Genomic DNA, 19,558 nt, shown 5'->3' on the forward strand with positions numbered 1-19,558 from the left:
AGCTCATCTGGGGTGCAGCCTCAGAAGGAAAGAAGGGAAGTGTGCCATCTGGTGGCTTCTTATTGTAATTCATTATTTTTGTAGCAAAGCGAAGTCTGTCAGAAATAAATTTCTACCCCCAAGGCAAAGCCTGACTTGAAGGTCTCCATGGTGGAGAGGGAATACATCACCTCTTGGGCAATCCATTATACTTTTCCATAGTTCTTATCATTGGTAGGAAGTTTTCTTAGATACTAAAAATGGGGGAGGGGGTACAGAACAAAGTGACTTAAAGAAGAAAGTTGTCAAATACAGGGATTCTATGCTACTGGAATCATTCCTAGGGGGTCAGGGGTCACTGTGCTAAGTAGGGAGGGGAAGAAATCTAGGAAGGATCTTACACTGGTCCAACTTCTGGTAGCTTACTATTTTTTAACCCTTACTTTCTGTCTTAGAATCCATACTCAGTATAGATTCTAAGACAGAAGGGTGGTAAGGGCTAGGCAATTGGAGTTAAGTGACTTTCCCAGGGTCACACAGCTAGGAAGTATCTGAGTCCAGATCTAAGCCCAGGACCTCCAGTCTCCTGGCTCTATCCCCTGTGTTATCTAGCTGCCCCTAGCTTTCTATTTTAACTAATTCTTTTTGCTAACTAGAAACTAAAATTTGTACTTGTCTTACTGATAAAGAATTTCAAGTGCTATCAGTGCCCTATAAATTTGTCATCCTTGATATAAGACTTGTTCACTCTATTCTAGTTAGAAATCTAGAAATCATTTACCCTAAATAGTCCTGAAACTCATATTCTGATACATTGAGGAGAAACTTCTGATGGGGTAGTGTTGCATAAATTCCAACCACAGGTAAGAAAATGATGATCAAGGTCTCCAAGCCATAGAGAAAAAGGTTTATTGTAAGAGGGCCAGTCCCACAATAAAGCCAGACTTCTGGTCAAGACCAAAAGACCCCCAGCACTGTGAAAGACCTTCCAATATAACCCCAAAGAATATCACAATTTATATATCAAGGTAAAAATACCATGTTAAAAATAGATCAGGACATACTTCTCATTGGTAGAAGAAGTTGCTTGATGGAAAAGGGGGGAGTGGGGGAACCTGGACTAGAGCCTGCAAAGATAAGAGTGAGTGGTGTTGGGTAGTACCAGGCTTCAAATCTTGGGTCAAGCCTATTGATGTATTGTAGATCACAAGTTCAAGACCATAATTATTGCTGAGGGTGCCTGAAATAGCAACTTGGGGAAGGGGGGAGGAACACTAAGACCTATATTATGGATTTGACCTTTTTCTGACTTTCATTTCCATGTTCCCAATCTATTTCTTTTTTTTTTTAATTCTTACCTTCCATCTTAGAATCAGTACTGTGTATTGGTTCCAAGGGAAAAGAGAGGTAAGGGGTAGTAAACGGGAGTTAAGTGACTTGCCCAGGGTCACACAGCTTGGAAGTATCAAGGTCAGATTTTAGTTCAGGCCCTTCTGTCTTTAGGCCTGGCTCTTAATCCACTGAACCATCTAGCTGCCCCCTCCTAATCTATTTCAATAGCCTTCAAATAGGCCCCCCCCTTTTCTCCAGTCTTCATTTGGCCAGACTAATCTTTCTTAGGCACAGATCTGCTAGTTAAATTTCTCTGCTTTAAAAAAAGAGGCCTCAGCCTCCGAATCGTAAACAGAGTAAAGTTCAAGTATTTTTGGCTGGTGTTTGACATGCTCCACAATTGGATGCCACCCTGCCTTTCCAGTCTTGCCTCACCCTTCTCTTCACCCCAACAAATACACTCCTAAGTGCTAACCCAGTTGTATTATGCTGCCTCCCAAACATGCCCTAGACTTTGTTAGCATCAACTCTTAGCCCACATTGTTTTCTATCTGTGGAATGTCTTCCTTCTGTTTTAGCAAAGGACCACAGATGTAGATCGAGAAGGGGCTAACACATAAATTTTACAGACGAGGAAACTGAGGCTAATGGATTTGCCAAGAGTTACCCAATTTAGTATGTGTCTAAGGCAGAATTTGAGCTCATGTCTTCCTAACTCCAAGCCCCAAAATCTATCCACTGCCTTTCTCTACCCATGATTTTAAGCCCAAAATTCTACCTCAAAGTATCCTTGATTCAGTCAGTGATAATATTCCCTCTTAAACCTCACATAGGTATTTTTGTTCTGTACTTCTCCAAATGCACTTAACATAAAATATTGTCTATTAGCTATCTGTGTTTACCTTTTATTGCCCTTTAAGATCTTGATTTTCCTAAACAGAGGATTCAATGTTTTGTCTAATGTTCATATTTTATCTAAACTCTGAATTTCTTCCAGCATTAAGAGCAGTGCACTGCACAATAATAGGTACCTAATAACTAAGGAATGAATGAAATAAGTGGTTTGTGACTGTAAAGGGCTAATATACCATATAAACATGAGCTATTGCTATTATTATCTCTATCTTCTTTCACATTTCCTTTCTTTTTAGACTATTTAATCAGCCCTTCCCCTCCTCGTTCAAATCATTCTACATTCACTTTCTTTTAGATTATATCCTGATATTGAAGCATTGTCACCTCTCTCTCTTTATCTTCCTTCCTTATTCCAGGGAGGAAACAATCCTGGAGGCTGAGGAAGAGGCAATGAAAGCATGAGCATGAGGGGGATGTGGGAACAGTCAGGGCCAAATAGAGCAGTCATTGATGATAAGAGTTGAGCTCAGCATCACCCAGTATTAACTGAGATCTGGCAGCCTTGGGTGAGCTTGGGAAACAGGAATGTCCCCCAATTTCATGTTTAATCTGGGAGTCTAAGACATGGAAAATGAATGGCTTCTCCCCCCACCCCAACCCTTTTCTATAAGAAGTCAGTGTGTTTACTTGGGGAATATGAGGGTAGCTATGCGTGTGAAGGAGCGATACTAAAAATAATAGCTAGCATTTATATAGTGCATATTATGTGTCAGACACTATGCTAAACTTTATAAATAATATCTCATTTGAGCTTGACAGAAATTTTGGGGCACAATTGCTATTATTAACCCATTTTATAGATGAGAAAGCTGGGGCAGAGTCTAAGTGATTTGCCAAAGGTCATATAGCTAATAAGCATCTGAGGCTGGAACTTGAACATAGGTATTCCTGACTTAAGTCCTAGACTGTATCCCCTGAAACACCTAGACCTTCCCTCCATCCACTTTTCTATCCACCACTGAATATATTCCAGATGCCTGAAGTCCTAGAACCATGTTGGCAAAGCTGTGGTACAGGTGCCGGGACCTTATGGGGAGGGCTGCTCTGATTCCCCTCTCCACAGTGCCAAGGACATTTTTTGTATGCCCTGCCCTCTGTCCAGCCACCCAATGGGAGCACTTCCTCCCTCTCCTGTCTGGGGTAATGTCATTCAGTCTCAAAAACATTCACCAATGCTGCCCTAGAACCTCTTAAATAAGATGAAGTTAACACAGGAACTAATAATATTCCTTTGGAGTCAGGGGTCATAATTTTGGCTCTTCCTCTCTGGCTATCTCTAGGTGTATGTACATCTAGCCTCCTCTTTCTAAAAGAGACTTGGTCTAACCAATCTGCATCATATTCATTGTAAGTACTGCAGCCAAGGACTTTGTCTGACTTGCTGAGCATAACACTGTCATATGTAGGTGGATGCTTAATAAATGCTTATGATTCATTGAACAGGAAGAACACAGTTGACTCAGAAGTCAACACCCAGTTGCCTAGGAGTTTCAAGTGTAACTTCAAGAGATCAAGTATATGTTATATCCTGCTTTCCTATCAACACTTAAAGGCAATTGTGAAGGTTCTCTAAAACCATTCATTTGGAACAAGTTCTAGTCCTCTGTTGGAAATCATGAACCAAGAATACCAGGGAATTCGGGACAAGAGAAGCCAATGGTAACATCTGCCCTGAATTATACCAAGTGCCCAGTTGACAAGGCACCCATTTAGGGTCTCCTCACTCTGATCAGAGGCACCTCTGGGGCAGAATCAAAAAGGGCAATGGGTTCAGAGTCAGAAGACCCAGATTCTCTGATACCTGTGTGATGTTGGTCAAATCACTCATGCTTATGCCTTAGTCCTAAATCCTACCTTCCGGTTATCTCAAAACTTGTTTGGATGGGGAACAGCTAGGATTGAGAGCCAAACCTAGAGATGGGAGATCCTGGATTCAAATTGGACCTCAGATATTTCTTAGCTGGCCCTGGACAAATCACTTAACTCCCATTGCCTAGCCCTTATGGATTTTCTGCCTTGGAATCAATACACAGTATTGATTCTAAGACGGAAGGTAAAGGTTTAAAAAACAAACAAACAAAAAAACTTGTTTGGATCCATGAACCTCCATTTTTCCTCTGTATTTCCACCAGTTATATACATGATACAAAAGGACATTTGCCTAAAATAAAAATGCAAGATGAGGCACAAGAATATTACAACAAACAGAAAAACATTCTCGCCACTCATTTCCTAGTAAATCTCCTTCCAACCTTCATGGTAAATAACTCAAGCTGCCAAATTGCCAGGCTAAGAGATAAATAACAGGTATATAAATGATACTTGTCCACTGAAATAAACACAAAAGGTGTTGTGCTGTGATACCTGAGATGCAATTATTTCTCACAAAGATTGTGAGTTCTTGGGATTCTGTAGTAAATTACCAGTGAAGAAGAGAGGCTATCTCAAGGACCACGTCTGGTTCCATGACTATTTCTTCTCTTCCCCTTTCCCTCTTGCTCCCAGCTTCCTGTGTGCCCTCTATTCTTAAGCCATGACCATCTAACCCCCCATCAGAGTCAGTGTTGGGGTAGCATCATCATTGGTTATATTTGGCAGAGGCTTCTAGAGAATGACATTTTTCTGATGTGTAGAATGGGGCTGATAATAGCTGCCCAAAGCACCTCACCAGTATATTGGATGGGGAACAGCTGGGTTGCATAGTGGATAGAGCCCCAGGCCTGGAGCCAAGAGGATCTGAGTTCAAATTTGACTTCAGATATTTCCTATCTATGTGCCTGTGTGAGTCACTTAACCCCAGGTGCCTAGCCCTTGCCCTTTTGTCTTTTTTTTTAGATGTTGATATAATTTTTAGTATTTGTTTTCTCACATTTTGCAATCTATGTTCTCTCCCTCCTTACACCCTTAACCCCTCCTGAAAAAGGCAGGTAATATGACATAGTTATACATATATTATCCTATAATATACATTTCTATGTTCATCATGTTGTGAAATAAGGCACATATTGCTTACACTAGAGAAAAACTCATGGAGGCAATAAGGTAAAGCATGGTATATTTCAATCTGCATTTGGACCTTATCTCTTCTTTCTGTGGTGGTGGATATTTTTTTATCATGAATCCCTTGAGGTTGTCTTGGAGCCTTGCCTTGTTGATAATAGTTATTATCATACATCAGTGATGGTGAACCTTCTAGAGAATTGGATGATGTGGGGTCCTCAGGCATGCAGGGTGTAAGGACCAGAATGTAAGGGGTTAAAATTAAAAGGTTGGACTAAATTTATCAGAGTGTGGTTGCCAGGAATTAATTCATTCCAAATGATTTTTTAGCAATTTATTTATAAAATATAGAAAGAGTGAAAGTAGAGAAATTAGAAAGAGGGCAGAGTAAGAAATATAGCTTAATGACCTAGACTATTGCTCAAGTCCTGGCTTTACTCCAGCAGGGCCCTAGAAGCCCCAGCCAGAGGGCTTAGGGGTCAATTAAACAAGGATTTTAGCAGAGGCTAGTACCTCTCAGAACAAACCAGGGAAAGGAGTCAGGCTTTCTCACTCACCCATGTGGTAGTCCTAATAGGAGCAGTCCTCAGCCAGAGCTCCTTCAAGGTCAAGTTGAAGGCGAAAGACCTCATCACAGGAAGTTCTTGGCACTTTTAAAGACTGTTCCTTTTTGTCACTTTCTGTACCTTCCTTCCATTTTACGTGCACCAATTACAGCTAAAGCTTTGCTTAGGGGTGCCCAAGGGGCAGTCAGTGGGTTCTGATTCATCATCACTCACTTTCACATATGTGGGTCACAGACCTCCCCCACTTAAGGATGAGTGGGGTGTATATGCTTCTGGTGATTAAATCTAAAAAATGGGCAAGGGAGAATTCATCCCATCTTCACAGGGGCTAGGGGGAGGGGAACAGCCTGGCCCCCCATCCCTCTGGCTTTTTAGTAACTCTGGCAAACTCTGTGCTAGGGCAATGGCATGCCTAAAGAGAAGGCTCCAAGTGCCTCCTATGGCACACATGCCATAGGTTTGCCACCAGAGTCAAACATTACTCCTGTTATTGTGTACAGTGTTCTGGTTCTGCCCACTTCACTTTGCATCACTTCATATAAGTCTTCTCAGGTTTTTTTTTTTTTTTAAACCCTTACCTTCTGTCTTGGAGTCAATACTGTGTATTGGCTCCAAGGCAGAAGAGTGGTAAGGGCTAGGCAATGGGGGTCAATTGACTTGCCCAGGGTCACACAACTGGGAAGTGTCTGAGGTCACATTTGAACCTAGGACCTCCTGTCTCTAGGCCTGGCTGTCCATCCACTGAGCTACCCAGCTGCCCCCCTTCTCAGGTTTTTTAATCATCTTGTTTGTAATTTCTTACGGCACTGTATTCCATTACAGTCATATGATACAACTTGTTCAGCCATTCCCCAATTGATGGACATCTCCTCAATTTCTGATTCTTTGCCACCACAAAAAGAGCAGCTATAAATATTTTTGTCCAAGTAGGTTCTTTCCTCCTATCTTTAATCTCTTTGGGATACAGACCTAGTAGTGGTATGCCCTTCTGTCAGAAAGTAAGGGTTTTTTTAAGCATGTTAATGAAGATCAAATATAATGTGAAAACATTTTCAATTCTAAAATATGTTATAAATATAAGCTATTATTATAACTCTCAAACCAGTTTTGCCTCACTCTTTAGCAGCAAACATTCCAGGATTTGGGCTTTGGAGTGAGAAATCTTACTGCCTTGTGTCTTGAATTGCCAGGGAAACTTTGGACACCCCATCTTTTTGACAAAAATATTGACACATGACACTGAAACATTGGATATATTTGCACAGTGCGGTAGCCACAGGGATGGTTTAGAGAAGTAGGTTGTTTCCCTTTCTGGTCTTAGTCATAGCTGTCCTAGAAGCCAGAAGATTCGATATCCTTGCTAAATATTATGCCCCTGATTGTGGAGAGTAAGAATGACTGAGTCTCAAAGTAATTTGCAAGTAATTCTAATTGAAGCATGAGATCCTAGATTTCCAGTTGGAGGGGACCCTAGAGGTCATCTAGGACAAGCCTTTCACTTTACAAATGAGGAAACTGAGGTCCACAGACATTAAGTGACTTGCCCATAGTGATAAACCCATGTACTGAAATCTAGGTCGCATTCACTCTTCAGTGAATCATGCTTTTTTCTATTCCTTTCTGGGGTTTCTGGAGGGTATCTCTGGCTGGCCAAGGATTCTTGATCCTCTTTTTAGGCTCCCAACATAGCTGACCCTCATTATCCAAACACTACTAGCAAAGAGCACTTGCCTGGCTGGAGAGGGTGCCTGAGAACCCTTGGCCCTGATTTGTGTAGTTGGTTTCCTTCTGATTTCTTTCTCATAGCACTCCAGGAGGATCAAAGAGAAGTCATATTTCGGGGTTTGTTTCTTTGGCAAAGGCTTTTTCTGCCTGGCGTGATGCCAGTGGGGCGGGTTCAGACTAGTTAACAAGTCCTGGAGAAGGGGCTCCATTAGAGCAGGCAAGAGGCAGCCCAGGACCCTGGCAAATGGGGGTGGGGTCAATGCCAAGGTTCCCGAGCCACACACCTAGGGGCTGGGGGAAAAGGCAAAGGAGGGCACCGCATCGTGAGAGGGTCGGAGTCAAACTCAAGGTTTGGTGATGGGGACCTGCTGGATTTATGGAATTGCTGCTAAGTTTAGTCCAATCTGAATAGCTCAAAACAGCACTACCTACGGCTTTTAGGACATGTATCTACGCACAATCGTGCCTCTGGCCATTTGAGCCCCTGCTGACAGAACCACCTCCTCCCCCTCTAAAAGCTTCCCAGAGACACTATCCGTCCGCGAGTCTCTGCACCACAAGCATTTCTCTTCTCCACCCCTCCAACCACCTCCCCGCCACGCATGCAAACACACACACGCAAGTTACACACATGCAGGCACGCAAGCGCTCTCTGGCCTGACTCGCCGTCCCTAGAGACAGTTCGGACTGCCAGGGAGCAAACCTGGGAAGGTTAGGGTGGGATGGGGGGCGGGGTGTGTGCAGGGGAGAGACCCTTGGCAGACATCAAGGCCCCTGCTCATGTGTGGTTTATACTGGAGCCCCGCAGCTCCGCAGTCGGCCTAAAAGAAGAGGAAGTCATCACGTGCGTCGGAGCCCAGTTGTCGCCGCACCCCAGGGACAGGAATGCGGCTCCGCCCAGGTTCCCGGAGCCAAACTGAGCTCCGCTTTGGGTATTGACGTCAATGAAGCCTGCGGCGCAGGCTGGGGGAGGGGGGGAAGGGCGGAGGGACACACCCCCTTCTCCACTCCAAGCGCTGATTGGTCGTCTCGGATCTTCGCGTTCGATTTTGGAACGTTTAGCCTAGAAGCTAAAGGCTGAAGGCTGGTTTTAGCTTCTGGGTGCTGGCAGCGGTTTTCAATGGATTCGTGGAAGTGAGCGAGGTCGCCGCGTTCCGACAGCCCTGCTTCTTCGCGGCCACTTTCCGGCATTGTGGCGTGAGAGAGTCTCAGGTGAGAGAGATGCACAGGGCTCGCCGGTGCTTACTTGTGCGGCAAAGCGCCCTGGGGACGGGAAGGAAGGGGTGAGTCTGCCAAGTCCAGATCCTCCAGAGCCTCCCGAAAATTAGGATCGGGCAGAAGAGCCAGGGGTCCCTCCGCCGCCTTCCGGCTCGGTTTCATGCCTGAGAGAAGGCAGAGCCAGGAGCCCTTGGGTGTGTGCGTTGGGGACTGCTGTAGACGCAGGTTGGGGAGGTTGTATTGTCCTCGTTGTAGGTATAACCCCCTTCCTGGCCCCTCTCCGAGTCCTTAGGCTGAACCGGTGCGCAGGCGCCGCTCGGGACCCGCAGATTGCTGCGGGATGGAAACCGGGAGCCAGGGAGCCGGGGCTGGCCCTCTGGCCCCCCTGAGGGGTTTAAGGGTCACTCTTCGGGCTAAACGGGCTGGTGTGGAGAGGGCGGGAATGCGGAGAGATAAAGGGGCAGGCAGAGGACTTCGAGGGAGATGAGCCCCACGCCGAAAGGTAGACCAAACATTCAGCCCTTAGTTCAACGGCCAGCTCATGAGCGTCTCCCGGGGCAGTGGAGTGGAGCCTGGGGTATTGTTGACTTCTACTCCGTGGAAACAGACCCCGCTACCAATTTCCTGAGAGATTCCAAAGCTTTTCCTTGACTTCCTCTAGTCTCTTGAAGAGGGAGTTGGCATCATAGAGGCCGGGTTTCTGGGCAGAAACAAGAAGGCACTAAAAGTAGGGAGCTGAATCGACTTCTTTGAGCTGTGTCTTTCTTTTCCATTTAACTCAAACTCTAAATCTTGGGGAAAAGAATCTTGAGTCCCCCTGGAGCTGGTAGCCCAAGCTCCCAACCTGGGAGATTCTGTAGTTTGCGTACTTGCAGAAAGAAAGGTCGGTCTTTGCTCCTGTCTGAGAGCAAGCACTGAATGGCTGTCAAACATCCTTAACCCTGTCAGGTAAAAGGAGATTCTGGAGCCGAATTGCCCTCTCCTCCTACAGAGCCTGTTCTTTGTCCAGTAGTTTCCCACAGATGGCAGTGAAAAAGGAATCTCCCCAAAGCAATCTGGATCATTATTTGTACCCTGGCTAGCCTAGTTTAACCTGAGAGGCCTATAGAGAACATCCCAGTATTTGTGAAGGTAGAGACTTGGAGAACTAGAGAGGCTGCTGGGATTGGTTAGATTTGGTATCAATCCAGAGGCATTTTCCTACACCCTGCTGCTGCTCCTTAATCTTATAGAAGGTATTGCCCTTACAGGAAATAAGAATTTTATCAAATTCTAAAGAGGACTTAACAACCTTATCCATCTATACCGGTCACAACCCATAATGCCACTCACTAGTAGCACCAGAGACAGAGGGGGGCATCCACACTTAGTACTGACCAAGATAGGATCTCATAGGGGCAGCTGGGTAGCTCAGTGGATAGAGCACCAGGCCTAGAGATGGGAGGTCCTGGGTTCAAATTTGGCCTCAGACACTTCCCAGCTGTATGACCCTGGACAAGTCACTTAACCTCCATTGCCTAGCCTTTACCACTCTTCTGCCTTGGAACCAATACAGTATTTATTCCAAGATGGAAGGTAAGGATAAAAAAAAAGATAGAATCTCATAAAATCATAGATTTTAAAGCTGGAAAGGGCCTTGGGGATCTTCTAGTTAACTCCTCTTATCCTACCTTTTTTATGGGAAATTGAGTCCCTGAAATTTACTTTCCTGAAGTCACCTAGGTAACAGTGGTACAACCTTCAAATTCAGGTATTCCAAATCCAAATCCAGCACTCGGCTTCAGCAGAAATCTGAGCCATACTATTTTGTGTCTAGACATAATCTGCTTTTACTTGGGGGGTGGGGGGTGGAGATGGGGAGTATATAGTTGGAAAGGGTGTGCCTAAAACCTGGGCAACAGGGCCTGTTCACACAAGCCATTCCTAGGTAGTGACTATAAAGCTGCCCTTCCTCAATTTTCAAGTTTCCAATAAACTAAACAGTTTCTACTCAAGAAATATCTAAGTCCTCCGGGTTAATGACTTGCCCAAGGCCATGCAGCTAACTAAGGGTCAAACCTGGACTGTCTTCAACATCATTCTGGCCATCCAAATTTAGCCTGTTGACACCAGTGTTTTTCATACTCTGGATACTCAGATTCAAAGCAGAGACAGCTTATTATGCAGTAAACATTTGTTGTATGAGCCATCAAAACACTTCTGACTAATGTATGATAATTTGCCTTCTCTTTCCCAGTATTTTTCCATTTATGGGGGGGGGGGCACAGAAGAGTAGGTTTCTGCTTCAAAGAGACTCATATTAAATCCAGAACCAAACTTTGAGGCTCAAAGAGATTATTGTTTTAAAAAAATGAAGCTGTAAAATTGTATTCTGTGATATTTGCGATTCAAACTGTTTGCTTTTTTGGTCAGTGCAGTAGAGTATTTATCTCCCAGCTAACAGAATGTTAAATTCTTGTAAATAAACAGAATTTTCATGATCCAAACTAAGGTTAGGGTTTGTTAATCAATGAGCATTTATTAAGTTTCTTCTATGTGCCAAGTACTGTGCTAAATGCTAGGGGCAAAGGAAGGCAGAAAACAGTGCATGTTATCCAGGAGCTCACAATCAGATAGGGGGAGACCACATGCAAATAACTATGTATATAGGATTTTAATCCTCCCGTTTTTATAGCTAAAGAAACTCAAGCACCCTGATTTCATGTGACCTGGCCAAAGACTCTTGACCAAGGAGGCCAGGACTGGATGCCAGGCCTCCTATCTCAGGCCCCAGTGCTTGCTAATCGCTACACTTGCCTTAGCCTGAAGCATCTGTGATAAACTACCTTTGGTTTTCATCTTGCAAAGAGGCCCATATTCAGAACAATGGACAATTTATGGCAGATGAGTATTCAGGAATGCTGGTTCCCACCAGCAGACTGCTTCTACCTTTCCTTGGAAGAAAGTGAGCTATTAAAAATAACTGGCACACTGGTGGGACTCCTGTCTTATCTCCAGGGCTTCCCACCTCCATTTCTTTAGTTAGGATTTGGAAGTTCCCTCCATCATTGGTGCCTGAGGCTTATTAGTAATCCCAGCACCCAACATGGCAGCCAACTGATAGCAGGCATGTTTGCTGTTGATAATGGTGATATTTCTAAAGAGCAGAGATGCTGGGCCTCCTGCTTTTTTCCACAAGTAACAGTTTTGCTCCTCAACCACTGGGAAAAAGGCAAAGCTCTCAAATACAGCACAGGAAGCAATCAGATGGGAGGAGTAAAACTGGATGTTCATTTATTTTACCCCCAGCAATGCCCAGATTATTTCAGAGGAACAATAAGGATGCAAGAGAAATAACTGGTGTGTAAGAGGCAATTGGGTAAAGGGGGAGGGTTAGGGTTAGGATGGGGGAAGAAAATAACAATCCACACTTTCACATAAGCACTTGTGTTTTTTTGTTTTTTCTTTAAACCCTTACCTTCCGTCTTGGAGTCAATACTGTGTGTATTGGCTCCAGGGCAGAAGAGTGGTAAGGGCTAGGCAATGGGGGTCAAGTGACTTGCCCAGGGTCACACAGCTAGGAAGTGGCTGAGGCCGGTTTTGAACCTAGGACCTCCTGTCTCTAGGCCTGGTTCTCAATCCACTGAGCTACCCAGCTGCCTCCAGCACTTGTGTTTTTAAGCCCTTACCTTCTGTCTTAGAATGGATACTAAGTGTTGGTTCCAAAACAGAAAAAAACAGTAAGGCCTCGGCAATTGGGGTTAAGTAACTTGCCCAAGGTTACCCAGCTAAAAAGTCTCAGACCAAATTCGAACCCGGGACTTTCTAGACTGCAGGCCTGACTCTCTATACAGTGTGCTACCTATCTGCCCCAAAGATAGATTTTCGTGGCCTTCTCCCCACATGGATAGAGAGCTGTAACTTTGAGAAAGTTGACATAACTAGTGAGTGTGAGGATCAGAACTGGAGCTGGAACTGAGCCCAGGGCCCTTTGCTGCAAACCAAAAGGGTCTGGTGGCCAGCTTCTGGTAACAATGGGTTCTTTAACCAAAGCTAGGTTGGTCCAAACATAGTCTCTTTGGGGTATATGTGCCTTGCTGGCATAGACCTTGAGAATTTGATGTTGTCCCTATGCCACAATAAGGCAGACCTCAGTAAAACCAACCCAACAAGAAGACTGCTCACCTGAAATCTACTTTAAGAAGTTGTTTTCACTTTTGATCCTAGAGATCTGGAATGTAGAATGCCCAGGAAGTTATTTCTGACCTTAGAGATTATTATCATTAATAATAGCAACAGCTCACATTTCTAAGGCACTTTTAAAAAATTTGCAGCACACTTTCTTTACAAGTTTGAGATAGGGAGGGCAGATCTACTTTACAGATAAGGATGGTAATTCTGAGTGACTTGCCTATGTTAGGGTTAGAAAAAAGAGTTAAGGTTGGAAACAGGAAAAGAGAATTGGATTAGAACTGGGGTTAAAAAACCATCACAAAGATGGTCATACCTTTGATCTTGTCATCACCTGCAAACAAACCATTTCCTTTATCTGATCATACCTTCTGTCTCTGCTTTATAAACTCCAAACCCTATTCTTTGCCCACACCTTGGCCTCCAAACTCTCAACTGCTTAGTTCTTTCCCAGGTCATTTTTCCTGTTCTAGTTACACTCTCCAACTTTCCAAAACTTGACCCATAAGTGAATCAGTTCACTACTAAACTATCCTCTCAAGTCCCTTATTGCTTTGAAGACCTTGCCCCACTATGCCTCAGCCTTTGCTCACACCTCCCATCCACATAAACACATTCCTCCATATGCACTGGTGTTCCCATTCCATTCCTTCTCCAATTGACTGTCCTCTATATCATCCCTTCTCATTTATAATCAATCTTTCCTTTTCTGCTGCTTGCTTCACTATTGCTTACAAGCATACCCATGTCTCCTCCATCCTCAAAAGAATCCTCATTTGATCTCTATCCCATCTAGTTATTTTCCCACATCTTTCCTCTGTTGTAGCTAAACTCCTTGAGAAGGTGGTCTACAATGTGCCCTACATTCCTCTCACTTTCTTAATTCTCATAGTCTGGCTTCTGTCCTCATCATTCAACTTGAAATGACTCTGCAAAGTTACTAAGTCTCTATCGCAGTCTGTCTCTCTCTCTTTCAACCCTTCCCTTCTGTCTTAGAATCAATGCTAACTAGGAACAGCTGGGTGACCCAATGGATGGAGAGCCATATCCAGAGATGGGAGATCCTGGGTTCAAATCTGGCCTCAGACATTTCCTAGCTATGGGACCGTGGGCAAGTCACTAAACCCCCATTGCCTAGCCCTTACTGCTCTTCTGCCTAAGAACCAATATACAGTATTGATTCCAAAATGGAAGGTAACAGTTTAAAAATGTATATATATCATCAGTTTTAAGAGTGTTAGACAATGGGTTAAGTGACTTGCCCAGGGTCACCCAACTAGGCAGCATCTCAGGCCAGATTTGAATCCAGGTACTCCTAACTCAAAGCCTGGCTCTTTTTCCTGAGCTGCCTCCAAGTGGTTTCTTACTTGCCAAATCTACACTCCTTTGTTCAATCTTCAATTTTCTTGACCTCTCTGAAGGCTCTGACACTGTTGTTCACCCTCTTCTTAGTACTCTCTTCTCTCTAGGTTTCCATGAAACAATTCTCATCTCGTTCTCCCTCTTACCCTCCTTTCTTAGGCTCCGTTACTGGATCTTCATTCTGGTCATGCCTTTGTCCCACAGGGCTGTCTGGGGTCCTCTTCTCTTCTCCCTCTATACTATCTCACCAGCTTCCATGGGTTCAATTCTCATCTCTATGCTGCTGCTATTCCTTATCCAGCTCTACTCTACTTATCCAGCTCAACATTTCTGCTGATCTCTAGTATCACATCACCATCCGCCCCCTGAACATCTTGAACTGACAGTCCTGTAGACATCTTAAACTCAACATGTCCAAAATTAAATTCATCAATTTCCCCATCCCCCAACCCCCCCCCAACTTCCCTATTACTATTGGAGGTACCACCAGGCTCACGACATAGGTGTCATCTTTAACGTGTCATTCCCACCTGGCCCCCACTGCACCCCACCCCATTTCCCGCCTGTTGCCTTGGTCTATCAATTTTCTCTCCTTTGACACTGACTCTAGTGTAGGCCACCATCTCTTCACACCTAGATGACTGCAATAGTCTGCTGATTGCTCTCCCACCTGGAAGTTTCTCCTTCATGGAGATATGTTCCTTCTGAACCCTTCATCCTAGAGGAAGACTAAGGTGACACGGCCTTGGAGTGATTCTTTTTGTCTCAATAATCTTAAGAATGGAAAGACTATATTGGGGCAGCAGGGAAAGGAAGGTGAGGAAAAATTAATTAACAATGCAGATGTACAAGTTGAAGTCTGTACAAACAAGAAGAAAGTGGGGAAAGCAGCTAACAATTCAACCTCACTCACATCAGGCCTGATCAAAGGAAAGATACACAGAGTTGGGTACATAAATACATTTCGGTCAACAGATGCCACTTAGTAGGGAAATAGGAAGGAAAAGGGAGAAGAGTGCATGGGGAGGAACTAGAAGATGGGATTCAGTCCTAAGCAAAACAGTCTCTGAAAATATGCAAACACATTAATAGCTCTTTGAGGTGGCAAAAAATGGGAACCTGAGGGTGGCCATAAACTTAGAAATGGATCAACAAGTTATGGCATATAAATCAATGTTGTTGTGCTGTAAGAAATGATAGAATCTGGCCTTGGACACTCTCTAGCTGTGTGACCCTGGGCAAGTCATTTCACCCTAATTGCCTAAACCAGGAGTCCACATGCGGCCCCCTGAAGCCATGTATCTGGCCCCCACCACACTTCTGGAAGGGGCACCTCTTTCATGGGTGGTGAGAGGAGCACTGTATGTGGCGCCGCCGCAAAGCGTGGTGTCGCTCAAGTACAGTACTACTTCCAATGACATAATCCTTTGCATGGCACCTCAACAAGGCACCACACAAAGGATCATGTGGCTGCACAATGCATGGTGGGCGGCGAGGGGATTCCGCACTGTGTATACTGCAGCCCGGTTAGGGTTAGATTTAGGTTTTTATAGTCTGGCCCTCCAACAGTCTGAGGGACAGTGAACTGGCCCCGTGTGAAAAGTTTGGGGACCCCTGGCCTAAACCTTACTGCTCTTCTACCTTGGAACCAATTCACAATACTGACTGCAAAACAAAAGGTAAGGATTTAAATTTTGAAAAAGAAATGATGGAGATATGGAGAAAGCAAAGACAACTTGTATGAACTGATGGAGAATGAAGTGTATAGAACCAGGAGAACAATTTATAGAGTGAACATGATAAAAGCAAACACTTTGAAAGAATTAGGAGGAACTTTTATCACCACGACCAACCACAACTCTGGAGGACCAATGATAAAAATCAACATCTACCTCCCAAGAGAAGTGAAAATCTGAGTGCAAAATGAGACCAAAAAAAAATGGGGACATAGCTGATGTGTAAATTTGTTTTAATTGACTATACAGGTTTGTAATGGGTTTAGCTTTTCTTTTGTGCCCAATTGAGAGGGGGAGGGAGAGAAAAGGGAACAAGGGAAGACCAAGGCAGGTTTTTGTCAAACAAAACAAATAAATGTTTTGGAAGTTTCTCCCCACTCTGGTCCATCCTCCACCCTGCTTTCAAAGTGATCTCCCTAAAGAACAGCTCTATGTTACCCCTCCACATTACCTCAATGGGGGTAATCCTCTTTTAGTCATTCAAAGCTCATCACTTACCCTGCCCTGCTTCAAGCTGTTCCTCAAACAAGTCTGTTTTATCTCCCAGCTCTGAGCCTTCTCACTGGCTGCCCCCCGTGCCTGGAATGCTCTCTCTCCTCTTCTTGACCTCTGAGCTTCCCTAGCTTTCTCCAAGTCTCAACTAAAACCCTACCTTGTATGGAAGCCTTTCCCAATCCTCCATGATTCTAGTGCCTTCCCTCTGATGCTTACTCACGCTTTACAGCTTGTTGGTACAGTTTTCATGTTACCTCCTCCCACTTGGACTGTGAGTTCTTAAGGGTAGTCTGTCTTTCATCTTACTTGGTATCTTCAATGCTCAGCATAGTTCTTGGCACATGGGGGGTGCTTATGTTTTTTGACTGACTGATCATATGGTTCAAGTCTAGACTCTGAAACGGGACTAGCTAGCTGGATCACGATGTCTTCCTAAGCAAGATCCTATTGGGCTGATAAAGACCATGTGTGCTTTCCTCTTAGAGAACCTAAGATGGGCACTCCAGCATCTGTGGTGAGTGAGCCACCCCCAGGGCAGGCACCAGTACAAGTCCGGAGACGAAAGCAAGCCTCCGCCAACATCTTCCAGGATGCAGAGCTGCTACAAATTCAAGGCCTATTTCAGCGCAGTGGTGACAGGCAAGCTGAGGAGCGAGCACAGATCATCTGGGAGTGCGCTGGGGACCACAGGGTGGCTGAAGCCTTGAGGCAGCTTCGCAGGAAGAAAAGACGGCCACCAGGGCATACACTGCAGCACTGTAGTCGACGTAGGTAGGTTTCTGAGGCTAAGTAGATAGCAGTCAGGGGAGGAGGGAGGCATTTGTGGAGAATAAAATCTTGGTCCTTATAGCTATAGGTAGCCTTGAATCTCATCCCATGATGAAGCTGCCCTAATACTTGGGAAGGAGATGGAATAGCTCTTGGTAATAATAATAAAAATAATAACAAAGGCAACATTTAAATAATGCTTTAAGAGCTGCAATGCATGTATACACACTCATATGCATACATATATGCACATATAAATCTGTGTATGTACATACCCTTTGAGGTAGGTGCTATTAGCTCCATTTTATAGATGAAACTGAGACTAAGAGCTGTCATAAAACTGGCAAGACAGGACTTGAATTCAGGTCTTCTTGACAGCAAGTCAGTGGGGCCCCTTATACTATGCCACGTAGTTGCCACTTAGGCTTTGGTCCCTGAGCAAGTCCAAAAGTCCTTAGCCCTAGTCCTATCCAATGAACAGATTCATCATTAGACCTTAGCAGATGACATCTCACGCCATAAGGTGGTAACCACAGGTTGTGTATTGGGCAGCAAAGCTCTTCTGGTACCAGGTATGATTGGTGCTTTCTGAAGAACTTGAACTATCCCATGATTCCTCCCTGCAAGTGTGCTGATTCAACTACTGTCTATACTTGTTCTTTGCAGAATACCAGAGGACTGCTCTCCATCTGCCGACCCCTCAAGCAGTACCATGGAGCTGACCACCAATGGGCAGCACCTAAGAACAAGTGCCAGGAACCGGCGGAGCTGGAGAAAGACAAGCCCCACCAGCTATCTTCACCAGATTAGACACTGATCTATTGAGGGTAGCTGGGGTTACCCTCCATAAAATCCATTTGTTCTTTGAAGGGGATCCCCTTGAAGGGATGTGGGAAGGCAGAGAAAGAAATGAGGCCTGAATCAGCCAGCCACCTCAAGGCAGATGAAGGGTCTAGCTGAAGGCTCTACTCAGTTACAGCCCACTTACTCGGTTAAGGAATAAGTGGGGGGACTTCTACTGGTCTCTTCATCATATGGGAACTTGCTGTTCTCCAGACTCAGTGAGTTCATTAATAGCCCCTGCCATTAAACAACTTCCCTCCTTCTAAACTAACACTATAGTGAGACTAAACTACATTCCTTATTAAGATTCTGAATGGACCCAGGATCAGGCCTAGATTATTTATTACTAAGTCTTTTAACCAGTAATCTAATAGGCCTGTTCCAGGGATATCAATATTAATTTACATTTCTATCGCACTTTAAGGTTTATAAAGCACTTTAGTCACAACCTTTTTGAGGTAGGAAGTTTAAGTATTATTTTCCCCACTTTACAGACAAGGAAACAAAGTCAGCAAAGTTAATAAGACTTGCCCGTAGTCACACAGCTAGTTTCAGAGCTGGGATTCTAACCAACTCAACTCTTAAGTTCAGTACTCTTTCCACTACACCAAGCTGCCTCTTTCTTTGCCTACCTGCCAAAAAGACAAAGGCAAAGAAAAAACTCTGGCTAGAGTTCCCTTGAGTGTATGAGACTATTTAATAATAAAAACCTATCGATCAAGCACAGTGTATTTGTCATGAAACAAGAAAAGACCGACTGGGCAATCAGATTTGTAGGGATGGGGACAAAGGCCTTCAAAGCAAACCTGGTATTTCATGTAAAGAGACTCAGTTCTGTTATCTAGAAGTCAGGAATGGAAGGCCCCATTTCACCTTTCTTTCCCATTTCAACTGGTGTGACCAATGATAAATGGCAGCTATTTCAGTTCACAGACAAACAGAGACACACCTTGCTGAAAGCAGGAGTGCACTAAAAGAACAACTACTGACCAGGAAGAGCTTTATGTGATTGACCATCTTGGAGTGTTGAGCTCAATAACTTCTCCCAAATCTGCCCTCCCTTAACCTTTCCATAGGAAAACATCACCCAAGAGTTCAAGGGTTTATCACCCCTCTCTAACAAAGATACCACATACCCATAAGCAATCACGTTTTCACCCAGGCCACCTCTATGGGGTCTGCCACAATAGCCTCTGTGGGAGGACACATGGCTCACTACTGGTCAAGTGCCTACCAGGCACACATTCACCCTGAGTAAGGGTTCCCTCTAGCGGCCAGGAATGAAGCTAAAGTGGTCTTCAGCATTTTGCTCTTCCTGCCTCGCGTGCTTATCTACTACTTTTAAAAAGCTGACCTTGGCCAGAAACAGCCAAAGGTTCAAGAACATTTGCTCTTTTTGCCCTAAAAACATTATTTCCCCTCCTACTAAGAAACTCAGGCAAGGAAGGC

General features: G+C 44.4%; 1 protein-coding gene across 1 annotated transcript; it reads left to right on the top strand.

The window, feature by feature from the left end:
• The first annotated feature begins 8,592 nt into the window (after positions 1-8,592).
• Positions 8,593-18,830, top strand: AVPI1 (arginine vasopressin induced 1). Its single transcript, XM_001366548.4, has 3 exons — positions 8,593-8,800; positions 16,982-17,269; positions 17,933-18,830. The coding sequence occupies exons 1-3, from the start codon at positions 8,739-8,741 to the stop codon at positions 18,081-18,083; spliced, it is 501 nt and encodes a 166-aa protein (XP_001366585.2). The 5' UTR covers positions 8,593-8,738; the 3' UTR covers positions 18,084-18,830.
• The last annotated feature ends 728 nt before the right edge of the window (positions 18,831-19,558 follow it).

This window comes from Monodelphis domestica, chromosome 1 (genome assembly GCF_027887165.1).
Source record: "Monodelphis domestica isolate mMonDom1 chromosome 1, mMonDom1.pri, whole genome shotgun sequence".
Classification (NCBI taxonomy): Eukaryota; Metazoa; Chordata; class Mammalia; order Didelphimorphia; family Didelphidae; genus Monodelphis; species Monodelphis domestica.